Source organism: Piliocolobus tephrosceles, chromosome 6 (genome assembly GCF_002776525.5).
Source record: "Piliocolobus tephrosceles isolate RC106 chromosome 6, ASM277652v3, whole genome shotgun sequence".
Taxonomy (NCBI): Eukaryota; Metazoa; Chordata; class Mammalia; order Primates; family Cercopithecidae; genus Piliocolobus; species Piliocolobus tephrosceles.
Window position 1 is genome coordinate 85301815 of NC_045439.1, and position 22282 is coordinate 85324096.

At 46.9% G+C, this 22282-nt stretch overlaps 1 protein-coding gene across 2 annotated transcripts in view; it reads left to right on the top strand.

The window, feature by feature from the left end:
• The window catches only part of EDC3 (enhancer of mRNA decapping 3), a 59829-nt gene extending 37903 nt beyond the window's left edge, over positions 1-21926 (top strand). The window contains exons 5-7 of one of the 2 annotated variants that reach the window (XM_023196687.2): positions 11941-12094; positions 16942-17159; positions 19555-21926. In XM_023196687.2, the coding sequence (XP_023052455.1) occupies positions 11941-12094; positions 16942-17159; positions 19555-19889 (707 nt within the window). In that variant the 3' untranslated portion in view covers positions 19890-21926. The remainder of the gene's footprint in view (positions 1-11940; positions 12095-16941; positions 17160-19554) is intronic. The other variant, XM_023196688.2, reaches the window with a different exon arrangement.
• Positions 21927-22282: the final 356 nt, after the last annotated feature.

Below are 22282 nucleotides of genomic sequence, written 5' to 3' on the forward strand. Positions count from 1 at the left end.
AGGAATTTTTTTTTTTTTTTTTTTTTTTGAGATGAAGTCTCACTCTGTTGCCCCAGCTGGAGTGCAATGGCGCGATCTTGGCTCACTGCAACCTCCACCTCCCAGGTTCAAGCGATTCTCCTGCCTCAACCTCCCGAGTAGCTGGGACCACCATGCCCAGCTAATTTTTTTGTATTTTTAGTAGAGATGGGGTTCACCATATTGGCCAGGCTGGTCTTGAACTCCTGACCTCATGATCCACCCGCCTTGGCCTCCCAAAGTGCTGGGATTATAGGCATGAGCCACTGCACCCGGCCCTACACTTCAGGATTTTTTGAACTTGGGAAGATTATGATCTGCCCTGGAGTCAAGTGGCTAAGAGTGAGAATAACAGTGAGAATCAGGGAGGATTCTCAGATCTAACAGAGCCTGAGAAAATATTTACTAATGTGGACAAAAGCAGAGGTAGAAATTTTTTCCTACTGCACACTCTGGCTCCCCAACTTGATCTTCACACCTGTTTTGTTTTTAATGACTGAAGTGAAAAGTTCTGTCATATAAAACTGTTTTCCTATCAATAAATGTACTACAAACCACATGTGCTGGTCCTTAGTCATAAACTTGGGTGTGGCGTCTTGTGGTACGTAGTGACCATTTGCACCCCACTGGTTCAATGAGGGGGAAGAAGCCCAGCAACTTTATGCCATCTGGTTTTTCTCTTTGTTCTTAACATTGACAAGGAGTGAAAATGAAGCCCTTTTGCCAAGCAGTGTCTGTGCTGGAAATAGAGCAAGCAGGCAGTTATTTTACTGAGCAGCTTCTTCTACAGGGGTTTTTTCTCTGTGTTCCAGTTCCAAGGCACAATCCTCAAGCAGGTTTTCACTGAGGGGCAGTCAGTCAACGCAGTTTCTCCATTGATCTTTCTCCATTGGATCTGCTATCCAAATGTTTGGGTGAAAAAAGGCAAACTAGATTATATAGGGAAACAGTCTAAGACCATAAAATGTTAGTGTTAGGTTAGTTGATCACCTAGTATAATTTTCTCATTTTACAGATGAGGACATGAGGCCCAGAGAGGTAAAGGCTTTTTTTTTTTTTTTTTTAAAAAAAAAGACAGTCTTGCTCTGTCATCCAGGCTGGAGTGTAGTGGCATGATCTTAGCTCTCAGCGCACTGCAACCTCTACCTCCTGGGTTCAAGCGATTCTCCTGCCTCAGCCTTCTGAGTAGCCGTGATCACCATACCTAGCTAATTTTTGTATTTTTAGTAGAGATGAAGTTTCACCGTGTTGGCCAGGCTGGTCTCAAACTCCTGGCCTCAAGTGATCTGCCTGCCTTGGCCTCCCAAAGTGCTGGGATTACAGGTGTGAGCCACCGCGCCCGGCTGGTAAAGGCTTTTCCATTGGCCAGATGCAGTGACTCACTCCTGTAATCGCAGCACTTTGGGAGGCCGAGGTGGGAGGATTGCTTGAACTCAGGAGTTCAAGACCAGCTTGGGCAACAAAGTGAGACCCTGTCTCTACAAAAAAAAAATAGAAAACATTAACTGGGCACGGTGGCACATGTCTATAGTCCCAGCTACTCAGAAGGCTGAGGTAGAAGCATCGTTTGAGCCCATGAGCCAAAGTCATGCCACTGTACTCCAGCCTGGATGACAGAGCCAGACCCTGTCTCAAAAAAAAACCACGAAAACCTTACCCATCACATCTCCTTTTCTCTTCTAAATGTGAATAAAAAATGAGCAAAAATATAAGAAGAGAAGGACAGTTTAATGGCAAATAGACTACAGATGATCCCCCAACTTACGATGGTTAGACTTATTTTTTGACTCTAGGATGATGTGAAAGCAATACTTATTCAGTAGAAACTGTAGTTCAAATTATGAACTTACATCTTTTCCTGAGCTAGCAATATGCAGGTATGATATTCTCCAATGCTGGGCAGCAGCAGGAGCCACGGTAGTCAGCCATGCAGTCATGAGAGTAAACAACCAGTATTCCACAGTGTATTGTTTTGCCAGATGATTTTGTCCAACTGTAGGCTAATGTAAGTGGTCTGGGCAGGTTTAAGGTAGGCTAGGCTGAACTATGGTGTTTGTTTTGTAGGTTAGGTGTATTAAATGCATTTTCAACTTCGATATTTTCAATTTACGATGGGTTTATTGGGATAACACCCATTTTAAGTTGAGGGATATCTCTGTAGTGTTTTCTTTAGTACTGCACTGTCTCAGGAATAGACCATCAGTTTACAGAAGTAACTTGGAGTAACTTGGAGAGTTCCCACAGTCTGGCCTTGTGGCATTCATATCCTAGAATACCAAGTACTTTTCTACTAATCCCCACTGTAGCAAAAGAACATGTTTATTACTCATTTGGTGATGGCTTGGGATTTAGGATTCTGACAGCTTGCTGCTGCTGCCCTATATATTGACTTCATGCTAAGTGGTATCAACCAAGTACATAAGCTATTATTCACTAATTGCTCATACTCCTCTTGGCAGTACTCTTTGCCAGCTGTGTGTGTTGTGATGGGGAACAGTGTTGTTTTAGGTCTGTTGATTGGGAAAACACATTCAGGAAGCAACTAAATTTAGCTCTTTGTTTAACCCCAATTTTTTCTCTCTGGAAAGTCCTTTCAGGTTCTTTGGCAGGGCCTCTGTCTCCAGCAGTCACGGATCATCAGACATTTCTCTAGCTTGGCCCTGCCCTGCTAAATAATGGTGTCCAGTGATCACACTCTGGATTGGCCAGGGTCTTTCTGGATCCAGACTTGTAATTTGAAATTCTTTGAAGACTGATTCTATGTGCATGTGTTAAGTTTAAATATAAAACACTAGATGTGTGTGAGCACTCTATGTTCAGTGGTGAGAACTCCCCAAAGAATACTGCTTAGGAAAGTGGTAAGGCTTCAGAGAAGAATCTTTTTTTTTTTTTTTTTTTGAGACGGAGTCTCACTCTGTCACCCAGGCTGGAGTGCAGTGGCGCGATCTCGGCTCCCTGCAAACTCCACCACCTGAGTTCAAGTGATTCTCCTGCCTTAGCTTCCCATGTAGCTGGGATTACAGGCGCACACCACCACACCTGGCAAATTTTTGTATTTTTAGTAGAGATGAGGTTTCACCATTTTGGCCAGGCTGGTCTTGAATTCCTGATCTCAGGTGATCTGCCCACCTTGGCCTCCCAAAGTGCTGGGATTACAGGCATGAGCCACCGTGCCTGGCCTAACACTCATGATATTCTAAAGGAAATATTTTAAGACAGTTTGGGTCAGTCAAAACACTGTGTTTATTATGTTTATTATATGTAACTGACTCTAAGACATGCTTGCCTTTAAGTTACGAAAATGTAATAGGAGATGGAAAGATTCCATATATGCCCAGAGTCCAGTGAAAATGTGGACATTAAGTGCTACTAGGTGTTGAGAGGCAGGAGAGGTCCTGTAGGTTGCATCAAGGAAGGCTTCATGATGGAAGCCTTGAAACATGGGCAGGATTTCACCAGGCAGAGAGAAAGAGGAGGATATTCGTGGGTAGGCTAGGCAGGTGCAGGTGAATAGTATGAGTAAAGGGCTGTGTGGGAGACTGGTCATTAGCTGGCTTGGCCAGGGCAGAGAGTTTGTGCTGGGGATTGGAAGGAACTAAAATACAGCTTTGGACCAGAGCACAGAGGGCCTTGTGTGCCAGTGCTATCCTTGTCCTGTAGTCATAGGGAACAACTGAAGGCTTTTGGATAGGAAAATGACATGAACCAAATCTCTTCTAGGAAGACTGGTCTTGTGGTAGGATTCTAGGTGGAACGAGAGGGGAGAGAAGAGACCAGAGCAGGACCAGTCATGCTCATGATGTAATTTACATACTAGGGATTTGGACCATTGAATGGAAAGGAACACAAAGATTTGAGAGAAGCGACAGAGGGCAAGTTGATAGGCTATGATGATTGAAAATAGAGTTGAGTGAACAGGAGGATTTGGAGGTATTGAATCTATGAGGCAGGAAGAATGGCAGTGAGTCAAGTTATCATTAGATTGCGTGAATTTGTAGTGGGCCAAGCCTACATGGTTTTGTGACCCCCCCCCCGCTTTTTTCCCCCCTCCTACAATGCTTTGTGCCTGAGCCCAGAGAAAGCAAAGGCGAGAGTTGTTACAATGAGGGATAGGGAGATGTGGGAGTTATTGGTTATTAAGAGCTTTAATAAGAAGTTAAAAGTTGTATAGCCAAAGAGAGGCTACTGAGCTGGTTTCCTTATCTATAAAGTGGGCTAATACTATGGATTAAATGAGATTATGTGGAAAAGTAGCTAGCACAGTACCCAATTTGTAGTAATTATTCAGTAAATATTTGACTTCAAATGTGAATTTGCAAAGGCCACCTCAGTAAGATTATTTCAAAGCATCAACATTTGTAGAATACCTACTATGTGCCAGACACTGTTTTAGATACTCTGGGTAAGTCATAGTTCGTCACCTTAGGGCCTCTGAGTATAACCAAACCAAATATGTAAATATACTAATAACAGAAGTGTAGTCGGCTGCTGTGGCTCACACCTGTAATCCCAACACTTTGGGAGACTGAGGCAGGAGGCTGGCTTGCTTGAGCCCAGCCTAAGCAACATAATGAGACCTCGTCTCTACAAAAAATAAAAATAAAAAATTAGCCAGGGTGTGATGGTATGTGCCTATGGTCCCAGCAACTCGGGAGGTACAGGTTGGGGGATTGCTTGAGGCCAGGAGTTCGAGACCAGCCTGGGCAACATAGCAAGATCCTATCTCAACTTTTTTTTAAAATGACTAGAATTCTTCCTTCCCTCTGTTGTAATAAATCCTCTATTCATGAGCCTTTCCTTTTGGGTAGACTTCTTTTAACCTCCACCATTTGTTTTCTACTGTGCAGCCTCTTCTGTCCTCAAGTATGTAAAAGCCCAGATGGGAGGCAGTAGGGTGCTCTTGGTGCAGACATCTCTGCAGCTTTGCCTGAACGATGATCCACCTCCATACTGTGTGCTGAGATTTAGAGAACAGCAAGTATATGAGGATGACCTGAACTAGAGTTCCTATTTATTGTCTTAAAAAGGATCCAGTTAAACTTGAGTGAGGTGCTCTGGTCTGAGCTCGAGCACCTCTTACCAATACTCATTTCTTTTGGAAAAGGCAGTTCTGGTATCTGCTAGGAAGGGAGGCAGCTGGTGAAGTCACAAGTGATTTGTTCCTGCTGCTTTGTGACTGTGCTTTTCTCACCCTGGATGGCTAAGTCTTTGAGTCTTAGTGGAGATGTATCTAGCTCTCAGGACAAGTTTGGCTTTCAGAAAATTCCAGGCTAGCAGTTGTCTCTTTCACAGCTGGCATTCCATTCCTGCCTCTGAGCCGTAGCTGCCTTCCTCTGCTTCTTGTCACCAAGAGTCCCTCTAGGAGTAGTCTAAGGCTTTCAAGACCAACAGTGTTTTTATCTCCTCAAAAATAGGTAGTCAAGAAATCTGTTTTGATTTTTTTGCATGTGTGTTCAAAAGAAATTCAGGAAGAAATAAATCTTGGAGTTTAGAAGTGCCACTGAAGAATTTTACCCTGGAGGTAATGAGGTCTCCTTTGGCAGCTGTTGTACTCTTGCAGAGAATTCTTCCCATTGAGAGAATCAAGTGTCTGCCACCATGGAGCTGGTCAGCATCTCACTGCCTTCTCACCCGTAGACCCAACCCATGCAGGGTCCTGCCTTGTCTCCCCATAACCCCCTCCCCAACTTCATTCCCCGACCGTATGTGTATGGATTAGATCAGGTGCCTACAAGGATGTCATTCTGACGGAGAGCCACTGGGAGACATCAGGAAATAAATTCTGGGCGGTGTTCTGGACAGAACACCTGCACTGGATAAACCTGTGCTCCTCTATGAAGTGTCACAACTTTTCACTGAACAGAGCTAATGAGCCTAGTTTCTGAATTTGTGTCTCCGGCAGGCAGACTTACTTAACAGTGACTTGGTTGAGTTGGGGAACCTCAGGCTCTAGCAGATCTTTCAGTGCCAGAAGTGGAAGAATTTATCAGTCCTTTTCTTTACCTTGGAATCCTTCAGAGTTCCTGGGCCTGGGTAATCGGGTGGATGGTTGTCACAGACTTGAAGGGCTTGGTTGTGGTCATTGGTGATCTCATGAGGTTTTAGAGCAGTACTGTTAAGATAGGTGTTTTGGCTGGACTCCTAGCCCAGTAATGAACCATTGTGCTTCTTACATGTTTTCCAAGAGTTTAAGCTCAAACCAAGGGCTAGAGTATCTGGAGCCTACTGCATTACAGCCTGACATCTGAGTTTTTTTTTTTTTTTTTTTTTTTAGAGGGAGTCTCACTCTATCGCCCAGGCTGGAGTGCAGTGGCCGGATCTCAGCTCACTGCAAGCTCCGCCTCCCGGGTTTACGCCATTCTCCTGCCTCAGCCTCCCAAGTAGCTGGGACTACAGGCGCCCGCCACCTCGCCCGGCTAGTTTTTTGTATATGTTTTGTATTTTTTAGTAGAGACAGGGTTTCACGGTGTTAGCCAGGATGGTCTCGATCTCCTGACCTCGTGATCCACCCGTCTTGGCCTCCCAACATCTGAGTTTTTATGAAACTGCCCATTGGTCATTCCAGAAATGCACTGGTCCCTGCTAATGTGACTGCTTTGCTAATATATGCCCTCTTGCCATTCCAGAGCCACAGGTGCCTAAACAGAGTGAGAAAGAAGTTTGATGTCTATGTTTATACCGTCCTCTTGAAATTCAGCAATCAGGCTGAGGCAGACAGCTCGCTTGAGGTCAGGAGTTTGAGACCAGCCTGACCAACATGGTGAAACCCTGTCTCTACTAAAAATATAAAAATTAGCTATCCATTGTGGCACATGCCTGTAGTCCCAGCTACTTGGGAGGTTGAGGCAGGAGAATCACTTGAACCCAGGAGATGGAGGTTGCAGTAAACCAAGATGGCGACACTGCACTCCAGCCTGGGTGACAGAAAGAGACTGTGTCTTTAAAAAAAAAAAAAAAAAAGGTCTGGAAAGGACTAGGGAGGTCATTTTAATATGCAGACACTGTGTTCTGTAGCAGCCTTGGCAACAGATTTTTCTTTATCCTCAGTAGTATTTCAAGCTTACAGAAAAATTACTAGAATAGTATAATGAACAACCATATACCCCTCATTTAAATTCACCAGTTAACATTTTGACACATTTGTTTTATATAAAATAAATACATATGAGCACACACATACTTCTGAACCATTTGAGATTTAGTTGTGCTCATCATTAGATTTCATCCCTAAATACTTCCACAGCACATAAATTCAGTGTGATATATATATATTGCTCTACACAACCACACTACAAGATTGCTCTCAGCAAAATTTAAATTATTACAAAAGTATTATCTAATATACTCCGTATGCAGAACTTTCCAATTATCCCAGTAATATCCTTTATAGCTGTATTTTTAATCATCCATTGCACACTACATTCAGCTGTCATATCTCTTCTGTTTCCTTTAAACTAGAACAGTTCCTGCAACTTTTGTTGTCCTTTGTGATATTGATATTAGTGAAGAATCTAGGCCAATTGATTTGCAGAATGTCTCATAGTTTTGATGTATTGTTTGTTTCCCTTTTATCTGATTCATGTTAAACATGTTTTCTAGGATTTTGGTAGGGCTGTGTCTTTCTCAAGGCGTCACATCGGGGAGTACATTGTATCTCATTGTCCCATCACTGGGGCTGTCTGACCACTTGGTAAGGTGTTGACCACCAGATTTCTTCCTCATAAAGAGAATGTTTCCCTTCATAATTAGTAAGTTTCTTGTTGAGTGGTTCTTTGCCTCTTAAAGTTCAAAGCTTGTTCCAGTATGAAGGAATGAGGTCCAGTGTGGACACGGGGGTGGTCTAGTTGTAAGTGGGGAAGGGAAGAGGTGGGGAAAGAGTCAGATGTATTTATATATATATATACTGTAAGTTCTGAGATACATGTGCAGAATGTGCAGGTTTGTTACATAGGTATACACACATGCCATGGGTGGTTTGCTGCACCCATCAACCTGTCATCTACATTAGGTATTTCTCTTAATGCTATCCCTCCCCCACCCCCCGACAGGCCCCAGTGTGTGATGTTCCCCTCCCTGTGTCCATGTGTTCGCATTGTTCAACTCCCACTTAAGAGTGGAGTCAGATGTATTGAATACAATGAAGGGAAGTAAGCAGCGTTCTGACACCTGACAGATGAGGAGCCCGCTGTGTAGGGATAGCATTGGAAGAGAGAATAGAGCCCCAGAAGAGAGAATAAAGTGCTGGGAGAGAGAAAGCATGTGAAGGGAACTGTCTCTTGAGGCCAGAAGGAACTTGGAGAATTTAGGAACCAGAAGGTGGCCAAGGTGTCTGGGGTGCAGCTTGGGTACCTGGTAGAGGTTGCCAGATCACAGCAGGTCTTGTGGGTCATAATAAAGAGTATTGTGAATGTGTAGTTAGGTTTCTTATAACAAACCCTTCCTTCAGAGAACACTTGACACTAAATTGCATTACTACCAGTTTGTGGTAGCTTTAGTGTAGATCTCCAGGGACTGTCTGTACATTGCTGGTCAGGGGGTGTAAATTTACCAGTGGATTTATATCCCTAAAGGAACCAGTGTGACATCAGCACTCAGTTTTGTGACTGCCACAGAATAGAATCAGAAGTCATAGTCCTGGAGAAATCCCATGCCTGTAAATGAGCTGTGCTCCTTATTGATAAGACTTGGGACATATGCAGCCTTTCCAATTAAAGGGCCAATCAGTGAGAGGATTGAGTTAGATCTGAGATAACACTTTGTTGTGGGAGCCGTGTTACACAACAGAAAGACTGGGCAGGTCTGAAGGAGATAGGAACCTTGGACATGGTACTGAAGGGTGTCTGTGTAGGGGGGAGTGGGGACATGCATATGTGTCCATAAGGGAGGGAAAGGCCTGAAATGCTGTATGCTGGAATGAGCAGTGCCAAAGTGATGACCTGACAAGGGGCAGACTGCAGCCGGCACGTGCATACTGGACCACTGCGTTCCATGGTCCGAAGAGACAGCCTCAGCCTCTTGCAGTGGAAAGCAGGTGTACAAGGAGGAGTTTTCTTTCCTGGCCTGTACTGAGTGTACTTGTTGTCTTCCTTGATACCCTAAGGTCAATCAGATCCTAAGAAGTTCCCTGCTTGTCACGAACTGGTTATAATTATCTCTCCCTTTCTTGTTTCACCAGCAGCTATAAAATGCATATTAATGCTCAAAGAAACCTTACCAACTGATTTTACTGCCTTGAATCCTGAACAATAAAGATCTACCTTCCAACTCAAACATAATTAGACTTGGCCCATGTTCAGGGTTTGGCAGTAGCAGTGTTGCTGTTTGCAATTTACACGCTATGTTCTTGGTTCCTTTCCTTTGGAATTTATTTTATTCCCTTGGTCTGTTTCTGATAAGCCAGTCCAACTCATTGGACTTATGCGGATAAACGTTTAAAAGGAACATTTTGTGGTGTTTGTATGTTCCTTTCAGAGGAAAGTCAGAGTAGAGCTCTAGACCTTGTAACTGCCAGACTCTAAGCAGAAAGGCTCCTGGCTTTGTCTTTCCCTAGGCTGCAAAAATATGCTGATTCACCAACAGTGCCCCTTCCCCCAACACAGATAAGTGAGGAGATGGTAAGCGACTCACAGCTTCTAGCAGCAGCATCTAGCCAGCCGGTGTCTCCTCTCCTGTACCATTTTTTGTACTCTCCTGTACTTAAGTTTTGTACTGTTAAAGACTGTGAGGGGACAGCTAGCAGAAAATGCTTCTGCCTGCTCCCAGAGAACCCTCAGAATGAGGGGGCAGGGGAGGGGCTGCTTGCCTATACACATAGCACAAGAGCCAGACCCAGAAAGAATGCTTGATTTGTGGAGTAGCAGGCCCAAGACTCACTGCCCTGACCCATTTCACATCTAACAGAAAGAGTTCTGAAAAATAGGTGAAGGAATGCATAGACGAGTGAAAGCTCTGCCTTGCGTGACTCTCCAGGTAAAGAGGGTGTTTGAAGTAGTCAGGTGCGTGACTTGTCTGATAGGTTTGAGTTGTTAGTGGCTTAGGACTTTTGGAAATTGTTCAGCCTAATTAGTTCTGATAATATGTGCGTGTCTGAAGCAGGCCATAAAAATGGCTGTTTTAATCAGCTGTTGACATGCAAGGTCAGGCTGCAGCCGCCAGCACTGGCACCTGAGATACCAATGACTGACATTTCAGAAAGAGGTGAGAGGAGAGACTCAGTGCTCCTAATGGCATTGTTTGTTGCCTCTCCCTAGCCCTGGAATAGGATTTGGACAGGTAGAGTGGCTCAGTTAGCCAACAGGATAGTGTTTATTTGATATGTTAGACATTTTTTATCCTCATCATTACATGACATTATTATTCTGCCTTCCCCGAGAGGATACAGACCTGGGTCCTATAGGTTCAGTCTTTGTGCTTCGTTTCCTGTTGCTAAAACATGAAGCTATAGCCTCATTCTGTGTGGTTTTAAGAATCTATGCAGGTAGAACTGGACCTGATAGAACCTCAAGAGATTTCTCCTGACATGACCAGTGAAGAAAACAGATTTTTCTAGACAGGACTCTGGAACGATGCAGTGAGATAAATGTACTGAAAAATTTATTAACTTTTATTCCCTAACTCTTCTACCTTAGAGTTAGACCAGACCAGAAATGGCACTAGTTTTGCATCATTTGTATGTCTGAGTACCTGATAAGAACTCAGCTTTGTTGATAAGTGTACATGGAACAAGTTGAAAAGGTGAAGGTTGAAGAAGTAAAAGATTAATTTCCTTACCTCAGGCAGTTGACAGTCCCGTATAATTGAGGACACAGGATCTAAAAAGGTATCTGATCTAGCTGGACAAAGCTAGCAACATGCAGTCCCACAATGACTTGCTAATTAGAATCTGCATTTGTTGGTCCATTGGCCAGTGAAGCCAAATGGGGCTCTTTGGGAAAGGGTCTGCTGCTCAGCCCAGTGGCTTTGGCATTTGTAAGACAGCATTGGCTTCTTGGAGGGAACAATACCTTGGTTGTCAAGGTAAGAGCTGTCCATTGCACATCACAATTTTTGGGTTTGCTGTTTCTTTCCTAGTATGTTGACACTGGTGCATATAATAATATTATGGATTTATTCACATACATCAGCTGCTGTAGATATTGGCTTTGAGCCTTGAAAAGCCAAGTATTTTCCATAGTGTACTTTCAGTGACTAATTCTCCCCAACTTTTGTAAAAGTTGCCCTTTTTTAATGGTGAAAGTAGCTTAAAGTCAGCCATAGCTTACTTAACTTGTACTCCTTCCCTGTTTTGTGAGTATTGGGTTACACCCAACTCAGATGGGGAGAAAATGACAAATTATTTGAGAAAACAACTTTGCTAGCTGAGTTTCTTAATCAAAGAGGAAGGGTAAATAGAAGAGAGAAGGAAGAGGAAGAGGGAAGCAGATGGAACAAGTCCTTCTGCCCTAGAGTTGAGGAGAACAGCAGGGACCAGAGGGCCATCAGGGTTAGCTAGTGTCTGTGTCTGTTCCACGTCTCAGGAAGGACAAGGCGCCTGCTTGTGAGGAAACCCTACTGCCCAAGATGGCATTTCCCCCACTTTGGGAAAATCATGTTTTCTTCTCTTGTGCCTGATATGCTATTACTGGCTGTGTGCTGGTCTCGATAGCACTAAATATATCCTGGTAGATTTGGCCTTCGTCGTCTAAAGCTAAACTGCTAAGGGAGCTTAAGTTTGTCCCCACTCTGTGGTGACCTGGAACAAGTTGTTACTTGGTTCACCATTCACTACTCAGAGTGTGCCTTAGTCCCGGAAGATGAAGAGGATGGGCCAGAGGGTGGTCCATGGTAAAATGTTGGCATTTGCAGAATCTTCGATAGAGTATACCCAGTTTGGACCTGGTTTCTGTAGTCACTTTATCTTTCTCTTCTCCCTTTGAACTGCAGACTCTGGCCTGGTTGTCCCAAGTGTTTCCTATGAGCTGCATAAAAAGCTGTTGTCCGTGGCTGAGAAGCATGGGTTGACCCTGGAGCGGAGACTGGAGATGACAGGTGTGTGTGCCAGTCAGATGGCACTGACCCTCCTCGGAGGACCCAACAGGTAAATGCCTGTAAACTGGCAGGGACTCAATGTGGAGTGAGGATGCTCTGCTTGGCTACCACCACAGTGCCTCCCATACACACAGATGAGTTCATTAGGCAGTTTTCTGCCCATCTGATGGGAGTATCTCTCTGAAGTCACTTTCCTGGATGCTGCGAGGTTTCTTTGCCCCTCCTCAGACCCATCTCCTAGATGTCCTCATTCTTCTTCTGGCAAACTGCCTTTTGACCGTCTGTTTCCTGATAGCCGCCATCTGGCCTGAGACTCCTGCTAACTATCAGAAGCCTTCCTTCTAGGAACCTTCAGAGACCTGGCCTTTGGCACTCATCATTTACTTTACGTGGCTGGGATGCAAATCAGTCTCCATATCTGAGAGCTTCCAGAACCACACTGACAACTGAGTAGGGGAGCTGGAGTTTGGCACCTTCCCACCTACCCCTTAGGCTTATATACCAAGGGCAGTGCCTTATTTGTGGACAGACTGATACCAGGTGCCAGACCTTCTGCTAGACACTGGGGACACGAAGAATAAAATACTGCACCTTTCCTCCAGTAGCCCAGTGAGGTCTCTAGAAAGTCTAGTGCTGTGATAGAGGAAACAAAATTCTCCAGTAAGCCATATTATTGCCGCAGGCTGGAGAAACCAGTCAACCTTCTGGAGCAGTGGCATCCAAGCTGAGCCCTGATGAACAAGGGGTGATTAGCAGGGGCAAGCAAGAAAGAGGAAGGCATTCTTTTTTTGTTGTTGAGATAGCTTCTCACTCTGTCACCCAGGCTGGAGCACAGTGGCACAATCTCAGCTCACTGCAACTTCCACCTCCCGAGGTTGGTCGATTCTCCCACCTCAGCCTTACGAAGTAGCTGAGACTGCAGGCATGTGCCACCATGCACGGCTAATTTTTTTGTGTTTTTGATAGAGACAGGGTTTCGCCATGTTGTCCAGGCTGGTCCCAGACTTTTGGCCTCAGGTAATCTGCACGCCTCTGCCTCCCAAAGTGCTGGAATTACAGGTGTGAGCCATCGCACCTGGCCAAGAAGAAGGTATTCTAAGTACAGGGAGTAGCATGTGCCAAGGGCAGAGAGAATCGAGAGACCATGGAATTGTTGGCAATCTGTAAGTCACTCTGTCGCTGGAAAGTAGGGCCTCAGTATAGCTGAGTGATAGGGAGCTGCTGAAGAAATTTCAGTAGAGCTATGACATGGTTAGTCTTGTGTTTTAAAAAGATGATTTTTAGCTACAATGAGGACAGTAGATTCAGTGGAGGCAAGACTGAAGGCAGTGAGATCAGGTAGAAAATTGCAACACTTAGAAAACTGAGCCAGGGCCCAAATGATGGTGGCCCAACTAGGGAAGCAGGGATCAGAAAAGTGTACAAATAGGTTTGGTGATGCATGCCTATATCCCAGCTACTCCAGAGGCTGGGGTGGGAGGATTGCTTGAGCCCAGGAGTTTGAGGCCAGCCTGGGCAACATAGTGAGACCTTGTCTGTCTCTCTTTCTCTTTTTTTTTTTTTTTATATGACCTTGTCTCTTAAAAAAAGAAAGAGAAGTGGACAGATGAGGGTTTGTTGTTGTTGTTGTTGTTAAGGTAAATTCAGCAGGGCAAGGTAATTGAATGGATTTTAGAGGTGATGGAAAGTATAGTGTCAGAAATCAGTGAACTTCAGGCTTTCTAGCCTGGACATCTGATTGGATGATGGTACACATTCACTGTGATAGGAAACATGGGAAGAAGAGCAGGTTTGAGAGAGATGGTGGGTTTTGTTTTGGATGTGTTGAGTTTGGAATACCTGTAAGATATCCAAATAGTCTCTTAGCTATAAGGATCTGAAATTTAGGCCAGGCGTGGTGGCTCACGCCTGTAATCCCTGCACTTCGGGAGGCCAAGGTGGGCAGATCACTTGAGGTCAGGAGTTCAAAACCAGCCTGGCCAACATGGTGAAACACTGTCTCTACTAAAAATATAAAAACTAGCTAGGCGTGGTGGCAGGTGCCTATAATCCCAGCTACTAAGGAGGCTGAGGCAGGAGAATTGCTTGAACCTGGGAGGAGAAGGTCGCAGTGAGCCGAGATCACACCACTGCACTCCAGCCTGGGCAACAAGAGCAAGACTCCATCTCAGAAAAAAAAAAAAAAAGAGAAAAAAAAGATCTGAAGTTCAGAAAAGGGTCTGAGCTGATGCTAGAGATTTGAGAGTTGTCAGCTTGTAGATGGTGTAAGAGTAGATGAGATCATCTGAGAAGGTGTGAAAAGAAAGAGCCTAGGGTGGGATTCTGGGGAACATCGGCATGTAGGGCACAGTTAGGGGGATGAAGAAGAAAGCAAGAGAGGTAAGAAACCAAGAGGGTAGCGTGTAAGAACCAAGGAAATAGTATTTGAAGTCAAAAGGAATGGCTGGCAGTGGTACTGCTGAGAGATCAATCAAAATTAGAGTTGACAAGTGCCTATTGGCTTTGTCAGTAAAGAGGAGGATGTGGGCAACCTTGTGGGAGACTGGTGTCTGGAGTGGGGAGGTGGCTTCCAAGGAGCAGGGCAGATCTGGGTTCAGTGGGGCAAGGAAAGCCTCTTTTCCCTGAGCAGCACTCACAGATGCAAAGCCTCACATGATAGGATGTTGCTTCCTACAGGGCACCTTCCCTGTTTGCAAAATGGAACCTGGTCCTTGGCTTGTGCTTCCAGCCATGGTGTTTGGGAGTCCTTGCCAGAAAACTGATATTGCAGATAAATCCTGTAGCTCCTCACTCCAGCCTCTTTTCATTCTCTGGGCCTGATAATGTGTTTGGATGGAAGGCATCTCCTGATTCTGAAGTGATCTTGATTCAAGCAGGCTTAGTCCAACCCAGATGTAAGATTTCCATCTCCCTCATCCTATTTGAGTTGGGGGTTGGAGTGTTAGTTTTTCCTTGTCCCTTGATTTAGGCCTGCTTCCTAGCTGTTAGATCTTTGGGCTCTCCTGTCCCAGGGAAGAGCCAGGGAAATGCCTATAGGAAGAGGTAGTGTGAGGTACCCTCTGAAAGAGCATCAGGCCCGTGGGTCTGGTGTCTCCTGCACCTCCTCCCAGAGCCGCTGTTGGGGGCACTTTGAGACCATTAAGTGGCTTCCCAGGAACAGTAGTTTTGGGGCAGGAGCTGAATGTCCTTAACAAATCACACTCCTCTCTAGCCAGCTTCTCGGGGCTGGCTATTCTTGTGCCAGTCTTTTCTCTTAGTGTCTGAACTGTCCAAAGGTCTATCTCCTGTCCTTTGTAGCAGTTGCTGATGTTGAGAAATCAGACCTGTAGTTAGTAATCTTGAAGTTTAATGTATATCAAGTGCCATGCAGTGTTCCACGGTGCTTTCACAGCATAATTTAATGTGGTCCTCATAACTTCACCTCAAAGCTACATAATAGCCCTGTGATTTTGGATGAGAACACTGTGGCTCAGAGAACTGAGGGACTTGCCCACATGATACTGCTGGTACACAGTCCAGCCAGGCCTCTAATCCACATAGGTCCATTTCCAGTGCCCATATACTCTTTGCCTTGCCGCTGGGTGTGTGAATGCTGTGCTCTGCTTCTTTTGATTGGGGGTGGGACAGATTCTCCCTGAGAGGAAGAACCCTTTTAGGGAACAAAGTGAGTCAGATTCCACAACTCTGCAGCATCCTCTGAAGGGAGCAGTTCTCATCATATTTCCTCTAAATGCAGAAATGGAAAGGCGAATGGTTTGGTGTCTAGAAGGTAGAGTAGATTGTTAAATTCTCCAAAATGTGTCTGGGAATGGGGGCAGTTATGAAGCTCCTCTTAGTTTGTTGACAACATCTTGTCATCTTTCTCCCTTTGGGAAACCGGTAAGTGACAATCATTGCTCCGCCACTAGGCAGGGACCTATGGCCCTGCCGTCCATCTCCTCCCTGCCTTGCCACCCCGTGAGCCAGCTGTGCTGCCTATGAGTTCGGCACAGCTCCAGGGCTAATCCTCTTTATCTCCTTATTTGTGACTTCTCTGAGTCCAAAGGAGTCTGAGTTTTGAATAGCAGAAAACTGGAAGTGACTACTTCATCCAAGGCAGCTGCTAGCATAGGAGGCCAGGTAACCCTTAGCTGCTGCCTCCTCCATGGTCAGCACTGATTGAGTACCTTCTTTTTGTTAGGCACTGCTAAGTGCTGGGCATCCAGTATCCACACAGCATCTTATGAAATAGGTACTGTTAATGCCTGCAGCATTGCTTTCATTAGCTTCAGTAAGCTACTAAGCTCAGTAAAGAGAACTTGGATTGGCAACTGATTGAGGAGAATTGAGGGCTATGGTACTTGCTGTGAGCTTATTAGGAGTTGAGGAGAGGTAAAGGCATGAGCCAGCGTAATCCCAGCAGAGGTAAGCCTTGAGCTAGATCTCTAAGAAAAGGCGGGTCACAGTTTGGAATGTGAAAGGCTTTCTGGGCAGGGGCTGTAGTTTGAGCATAAGCAGGAAAGAGCCTTACAAGTGCAGGAGAGAATGAGACCAGCCCTGCCGGAGTGAAGCAGACACGTCGTTGGGGAAGAAGAGCAGAGAAGGCTGAAGAGGAACTACTGAGTGTTCATGGGTCAGCAAAGCAGTGTTCTGGCAACAGTGTTGTGTAGCGCAGGATCTGGGTGAACCACTTAGTGGGAGGACCCAGCAGTGACGTGAGGCTGGGGTTTGGGACAACGGGAATGCCACCCTATAGACCTGGCCTGCAGTGGATTTCATCCCCCTCTGGAGCCTCGGACTTGGTGAGCAGTGGGTAAGAGATCTGAGACCAGTAGGTGCTACAGGCAATTGTCTGATATAGGGTGCAAGGGATTGGCAAGTCTGTAGCTGATACTGCTTCTTCACCTTCTTTTCCAGATTGAATCCCAAAAATGTTCACCAGAGGCCTACAGTGGCTCTACTGTGTGGACCTCATGTGAAGGGGGCTCAGGGTATCAGCTGTGGAAGGCACCTAGCCAACCATGATGTCCAGGTCATCCTTTTCCTGCCTAATTTTGTCAAGATGTTGGAATCTATCACCAACGAGCTGTCGCTCTTCAGCAAGACCCAAGGCCAACAAGTGTCTAGCCTCAAAGGTGAGCACTTTTGCAGGGCTGGGCTGAAGGCCTCCTCCCTCCTTAGCAGTTTGATGGTCTCGTCATGCCACCCAGTGGTGACAGGTGGAAAGGCACCATGTGTGTAAGGATGGTGCTCTGCCTCTAAGGAGTCTTAGAACAGTAATTTACTACTTTCCATCCCCTTACTCTTCTCTCTCTCCCACTACTCAGATGAAAAGCTGGGGACCCACTGGTCCATTCCACAAATATTCGTTGAACAGGCACTCTTCCTGATGCTAGGGATATGGCAACAGATATTTTAAAATCCATTCTTCCGTGGAGCTTATATTCTGGTTAGGAGAAACAAACAGTATGTAACATACTTGTGTAGTTGTAGTAAGAGATATGAATAAAAGTAAAGCAGGGAAAGGAGGCATGTTGGAGGACTGGGTAGAGAGTTAGGAGACTTGGACATTTCAGGGTCAGGTCATGATGGGCCTTGGGGATGACCACAAGGATTTGGGCTTTTACTCTGGTGAGATGGGCAGTCATTGAAGGAACAAGCAGGGAAATGATATAATCAAATTTAGGTTCCAGATGATCATTTTGGGTGCTATTTGAGAGTAGACTACACAAAGGAGTACACAGAGGTGTCAGGGTGCTATTGTGATTATGGGAGAGAGAGATTATGGTGGCTAAGACAGAGTGGTAGTGCCAGAGGTGGTGAAGGTTTCTAAATCAGTTATGGAGATAGAATCCACAGATTGGATGTATGGGGGTGGGAGAAAGAGACTTGGGAATGGCTCCAAGGTTTTTGGCCTCAGTAACTGAGGTGCGATCACTAAGATGGGAAAGCTTGATGGAGAAGGTTTGGGGAGGAACAGCGGAAGCTCAGCTTGAGGCACCTATTGGATATGCAGGTGGAAATGTTGATAGGGAAGGAGTTATATGAATCTGAAGTGAAAGGATTCAGCCTAGAGTTACAAGCCATAGGGAATATTTAAGCCATGAGGAGCCTGGATATGCTGTCACATAGGAAGAGAGTAGATACAGAAGTTGGAAAACTGAGCTCTTTATTTAGAAGTCAGGGAGTAAAGAGCCTAACCAAGGAGATGGGACTGGAATGGTCAGTGAGGGAGAAAGAAAACCAGGAGAGTATGGTAGCTGAAAGCCAAGTGAAGAAAGGAGCATGTCATCAGCTGTATCAGCAAGCCACGCTCTAGGTTAAGGTCAAAAGAAGACGGAATTGACCACTGGATTTAGCATCTCTGTGGAGGCTCCTGGTGAGCTTGAAGAGTGTAGCTTCAAGTGGAGTGGTAGGGACAGAGTCTGACTGGAATGGGTTTAAATGAGAATGGCAGGGGGAAGAATTGGAGAAGAGCAAATATGGCCCAGAGAAAGGACTTCACCAGAGGTCAGATGGTGAGTCAAGGGCAAAGCCTGGACCAGAACCTTTGTCTCCTAAGTCTCAGGCCAGGCTCCTGTGGGCACACAGAAGATAGGATGCCACTCACACTCTTGAGAGCCTCATCACCCACAGGGACTCCCCCCGACGGCACATTCTAAGCAGGGAAGTTGTGAGTCTCTAGCTGAGAAATGATATTACTCTAGGCTGAGAGCTGGGAAGGGGGCCTGGTGTGGGTTCCCCTTCTTGTAATTTTTAACATGATGCCCCCTTCTAGGCAGTTCTTCCTCTTGCTGCCCAAAGGTCTTCCTATCCCAGCTGCTCCCGGACACGAGTCTGAACGACGATTAAGTTTGGTCTCATTTCTGCTATTCTCAGTTTAACCTCTTAGCAGCAGAGGAGCCTGAGAGAATAGTAATAGGTTCTCTCTTAATTCTTAATTAAGGTTGGGCTGAGTGGGGGACCCATTCCTATGAGATAATGAGTACGAGAGAGGACAGGCTTGCTAGAGTAGAATGAGTAGGCCCACTGGAATAGAATAAGCATGCTCTCACCTGCTCACCCTTCTTGGGTCAGTCAGCAGATAGCAATCAGTTCCTGTTTTTGCTGGGCCTGAGTGGGGCTTCCCTGTGACAGCCACCTTGACAGCGGACTCTGCCTTCCCAGAGGTCCATAAGGTGCCCAGGGCATTAGTTGGATATACAGAGGCGTGCCTGAGAAGGCAGAGGAGGTGAGGGCTTTGTGCCGAGAAGCTCTGCACACTGAGCAGGACAGTGGTTCATCCTGAGAACTCCAGGAGGGCAGTGGTCTGCTGGGCTGACATGCAACTTGGTCTCTAGCACTCAGCCCAGCCAGCTTGCAACTCTAGGGCCTGTGCCCTGGCCCAGCTTTAAGAAGGCCAGCCTTTGGAGAGGCATCGGAGTGGTGTCTGGAAAACAAAGATACCCTTGGGACGACCTGGGGCCTAGTCCCAGCCTGGGCTGCTCTCTGCTTATAGGGATTTTCAGATGGCACTCTTTCCACCTGCAGATCTGCCCACTAGCCCTGTGGACCTGGTCATCAACTGCCTGGATTGCCCTGAGAATGTCTTCCTGCGGGATCAACCCTGGTACAAGGCTGCTGTGGCCTGGGCCAACCAGAACCGGGCACCAGTACTCAGCATAGACCCTCCTGTGCATGAAGTCGAACAGGGCATTGATGCCAAATGGTCACTGGCACTGGGCCTGCCTTTGCCACTGGGGGAACACGCAGGCCGTATCTATTTGTGCGACATTGGCATTCCCCAGCAGGTCTTCCAGGAGGTGGGCATCAACTACCACTCGCCCTTTGGCTGCAAGTTTGTTATCCCACTGCACTCCGCCTAGAGGGCTCCTGCGCAGGCAGGACCCTGCTGTCCCCTGCTGCTCTGATAACGAACGCCTTAAGGATATGAAGCTTCATGGACCTTGTTAAAAGTTTTTTCCCTTTTGGGTTTGTTTCTTCTGTGAGAGAACAGAACTTACTTAAAACTGACCTGTCACTTGCTCTTAGCCAGGGAAGTCTTTCCCACTGGGTTCCGGGCTGGGCAGCAGGCTGAGCATGCAGCAGCTCCAGGCATCTCTACCCTCAGCCCCCTGCACGGCCAGGTGGGCCTTTGTTTACAGCCGTAGGCAGCTCTCTAAGACTGTGTTTCGGGTTTACAGCCACTGGGCCTGGGCACATGCATTGAGGAGTGGGCCAGGTCCTGTTTGGGGGCCTGTACCTGCTCTATTTCAGAGCTTGTGGCTTTGTGTGTCCCTTGCTTTCCCCATGCAGACAGCCCTTCCTCTGTAGAACCAGCTGCGTGGCAGCTGTCCACCAGAGGGCAGACCTGCACTCTCCATTCATTTCCAGGGCTGTGACAGACCAGGCCTTCCCCTAGCCCCACAAGTTGATTTGGGGGGTTTTGACCCTTACTCCTGAGCTGATCCAAGTTTTATGCTGATTTTTCCAAGGATCTCTCTCTCCTTTTCCCTCCATCACTCAGAGGTAGGGAAGGGGGCGGCATTAGGATGGTGTTACTGTATTGGGATTTTATGTTCTGTCGTCTTCAGCACAGGTAGTAGAAGGTTATTATATTACTGTAGAACCACAGTGCCCATCTTGCCAGCAGTGCCCGCCCCCACCCCCAAAACTGAGCAGGCTGAGCCTTTGCCTAGTCTGGGGCCAGACCCCTCAGATGGGGATATCCCTGGGGGAGCCTGGTGCTGAGCCAGAAGAGGCTTCCTGGTGCTTCTGTCCTAGGCCACCACTCCTCCAGCCCTTTGCCTGCACATACATGCCCCACCTACTCTTTCGTCCCCTCTGCCCTTCCCCTGAAATGGTCCTTTGCAGCTGTCATCCCAGAGCAGGGCACATGGGCTCCCCTGCTTGAGCTCCACCCCAGCTCTTAAAACATCTGGGCTTTGAACCCTTTACAGTTGTCCAGTCTAGATGAATAGGCTTGGGGCCAGCACCCTGTCTCAAAGATGGCAAAATGAGGCTAGTTCTGGATGAGCTAGCTGGTGTGGGTTCCAACCATAGGAACACACTGATGCTCAAATCCTAAGGTGCCAAGCCCTAGGCCCTGGAGGCTGGTAGAACAGGATCTATGCCTGGAACCCTGGCAGGGATTCCTGCCAAGAACTTGTGCTTAAGCCTGCTTCAGGGCTTCAGGCTGCTTCTGCTCTGTGTCTGCCCAGGCTGGCTGAACGGGTGGATGGGTGGGCAGAAGGGCTTACTGAGGATTGTGGACACAGGGTAGGCCCTGGTACCATGGGTTTCAGGCTGTTACCACTTTCCTTGTAGGAGCATAGCCAGAAGCAGATGAGCCAGGGTAGAGGGCTGGCCCCTCCTCTCATCTTCCCTTCAGTCTTAAATTGTCTCCAGCAATGGGAAGAGGCCAGGGACTGTAACCTTTGTGCTATGTATTCTCTGAGCCTCTGCTCACTCTCAGGGCCAAGCAGTTCCCAAGCGGGGGCCCTCTCTTGGCCACAATCTGAAGAGCAGTGTAGGTTACAGGCATTTTGGCAGGCAGGTTCTGGCTGCCTGTTAATGCAGTTAGGCCCCCTGATTAGGTACAGTGAGAAACAAGCTAGAAGAACCCTGGCCCAGGAGATTGCCCACTCCAGCAAGATCCAGGGATGATAGCCTTGCAGGGCCACTGGGAGTTTGTGCCCAAGCTTCTCCCCCCAGGGGGCACTGGGACTGGTCCTTGCCCTCATCCTTAGCCTGGGCCTTCCCCAGAGGTATTAAGTATGATTCCTCCAACTTCAGTTCTTTTCAGGGGCATCCTGCCCATAGTACCCAGTTCCCAAGGGGCCCCCAGTCACGTGGTGAGACCTAGCACTCGTGCAGCTCTTAGGGAACCAAAAACCAGCACTGAAATAAAGCTGAATGACTGAGTCCTGTGGCGTGTGAATTGCTCTGTAGGCTGTCATGAGATGCTGCCTGTTCCAGCCTAGGAACCCGCCCCACTTGTCTCCTGCCCTCAGCAGACCATAGTTGTTGGGCACATACAGCCTAAAGTCCCAGCCAGTAATGGGACTGGCAGGCTGTGGAAAACCAGACCCCACCTGGCTAGTCACCGTGGGCTGATTCTGTTACATTCTCGGGGGCTGAGAGGTACAGGAGCCAGCAGGGCAGAGGTGCCGTCTAGGACTGCTCAGCAGCCTGGGCTCAGAGGACGTCCCCACTTCTGGTCTTACCCCTGCCTACCTCTTCTGTGCCTGGCCCAGTTCACACTTAGCTCTCCACAAGC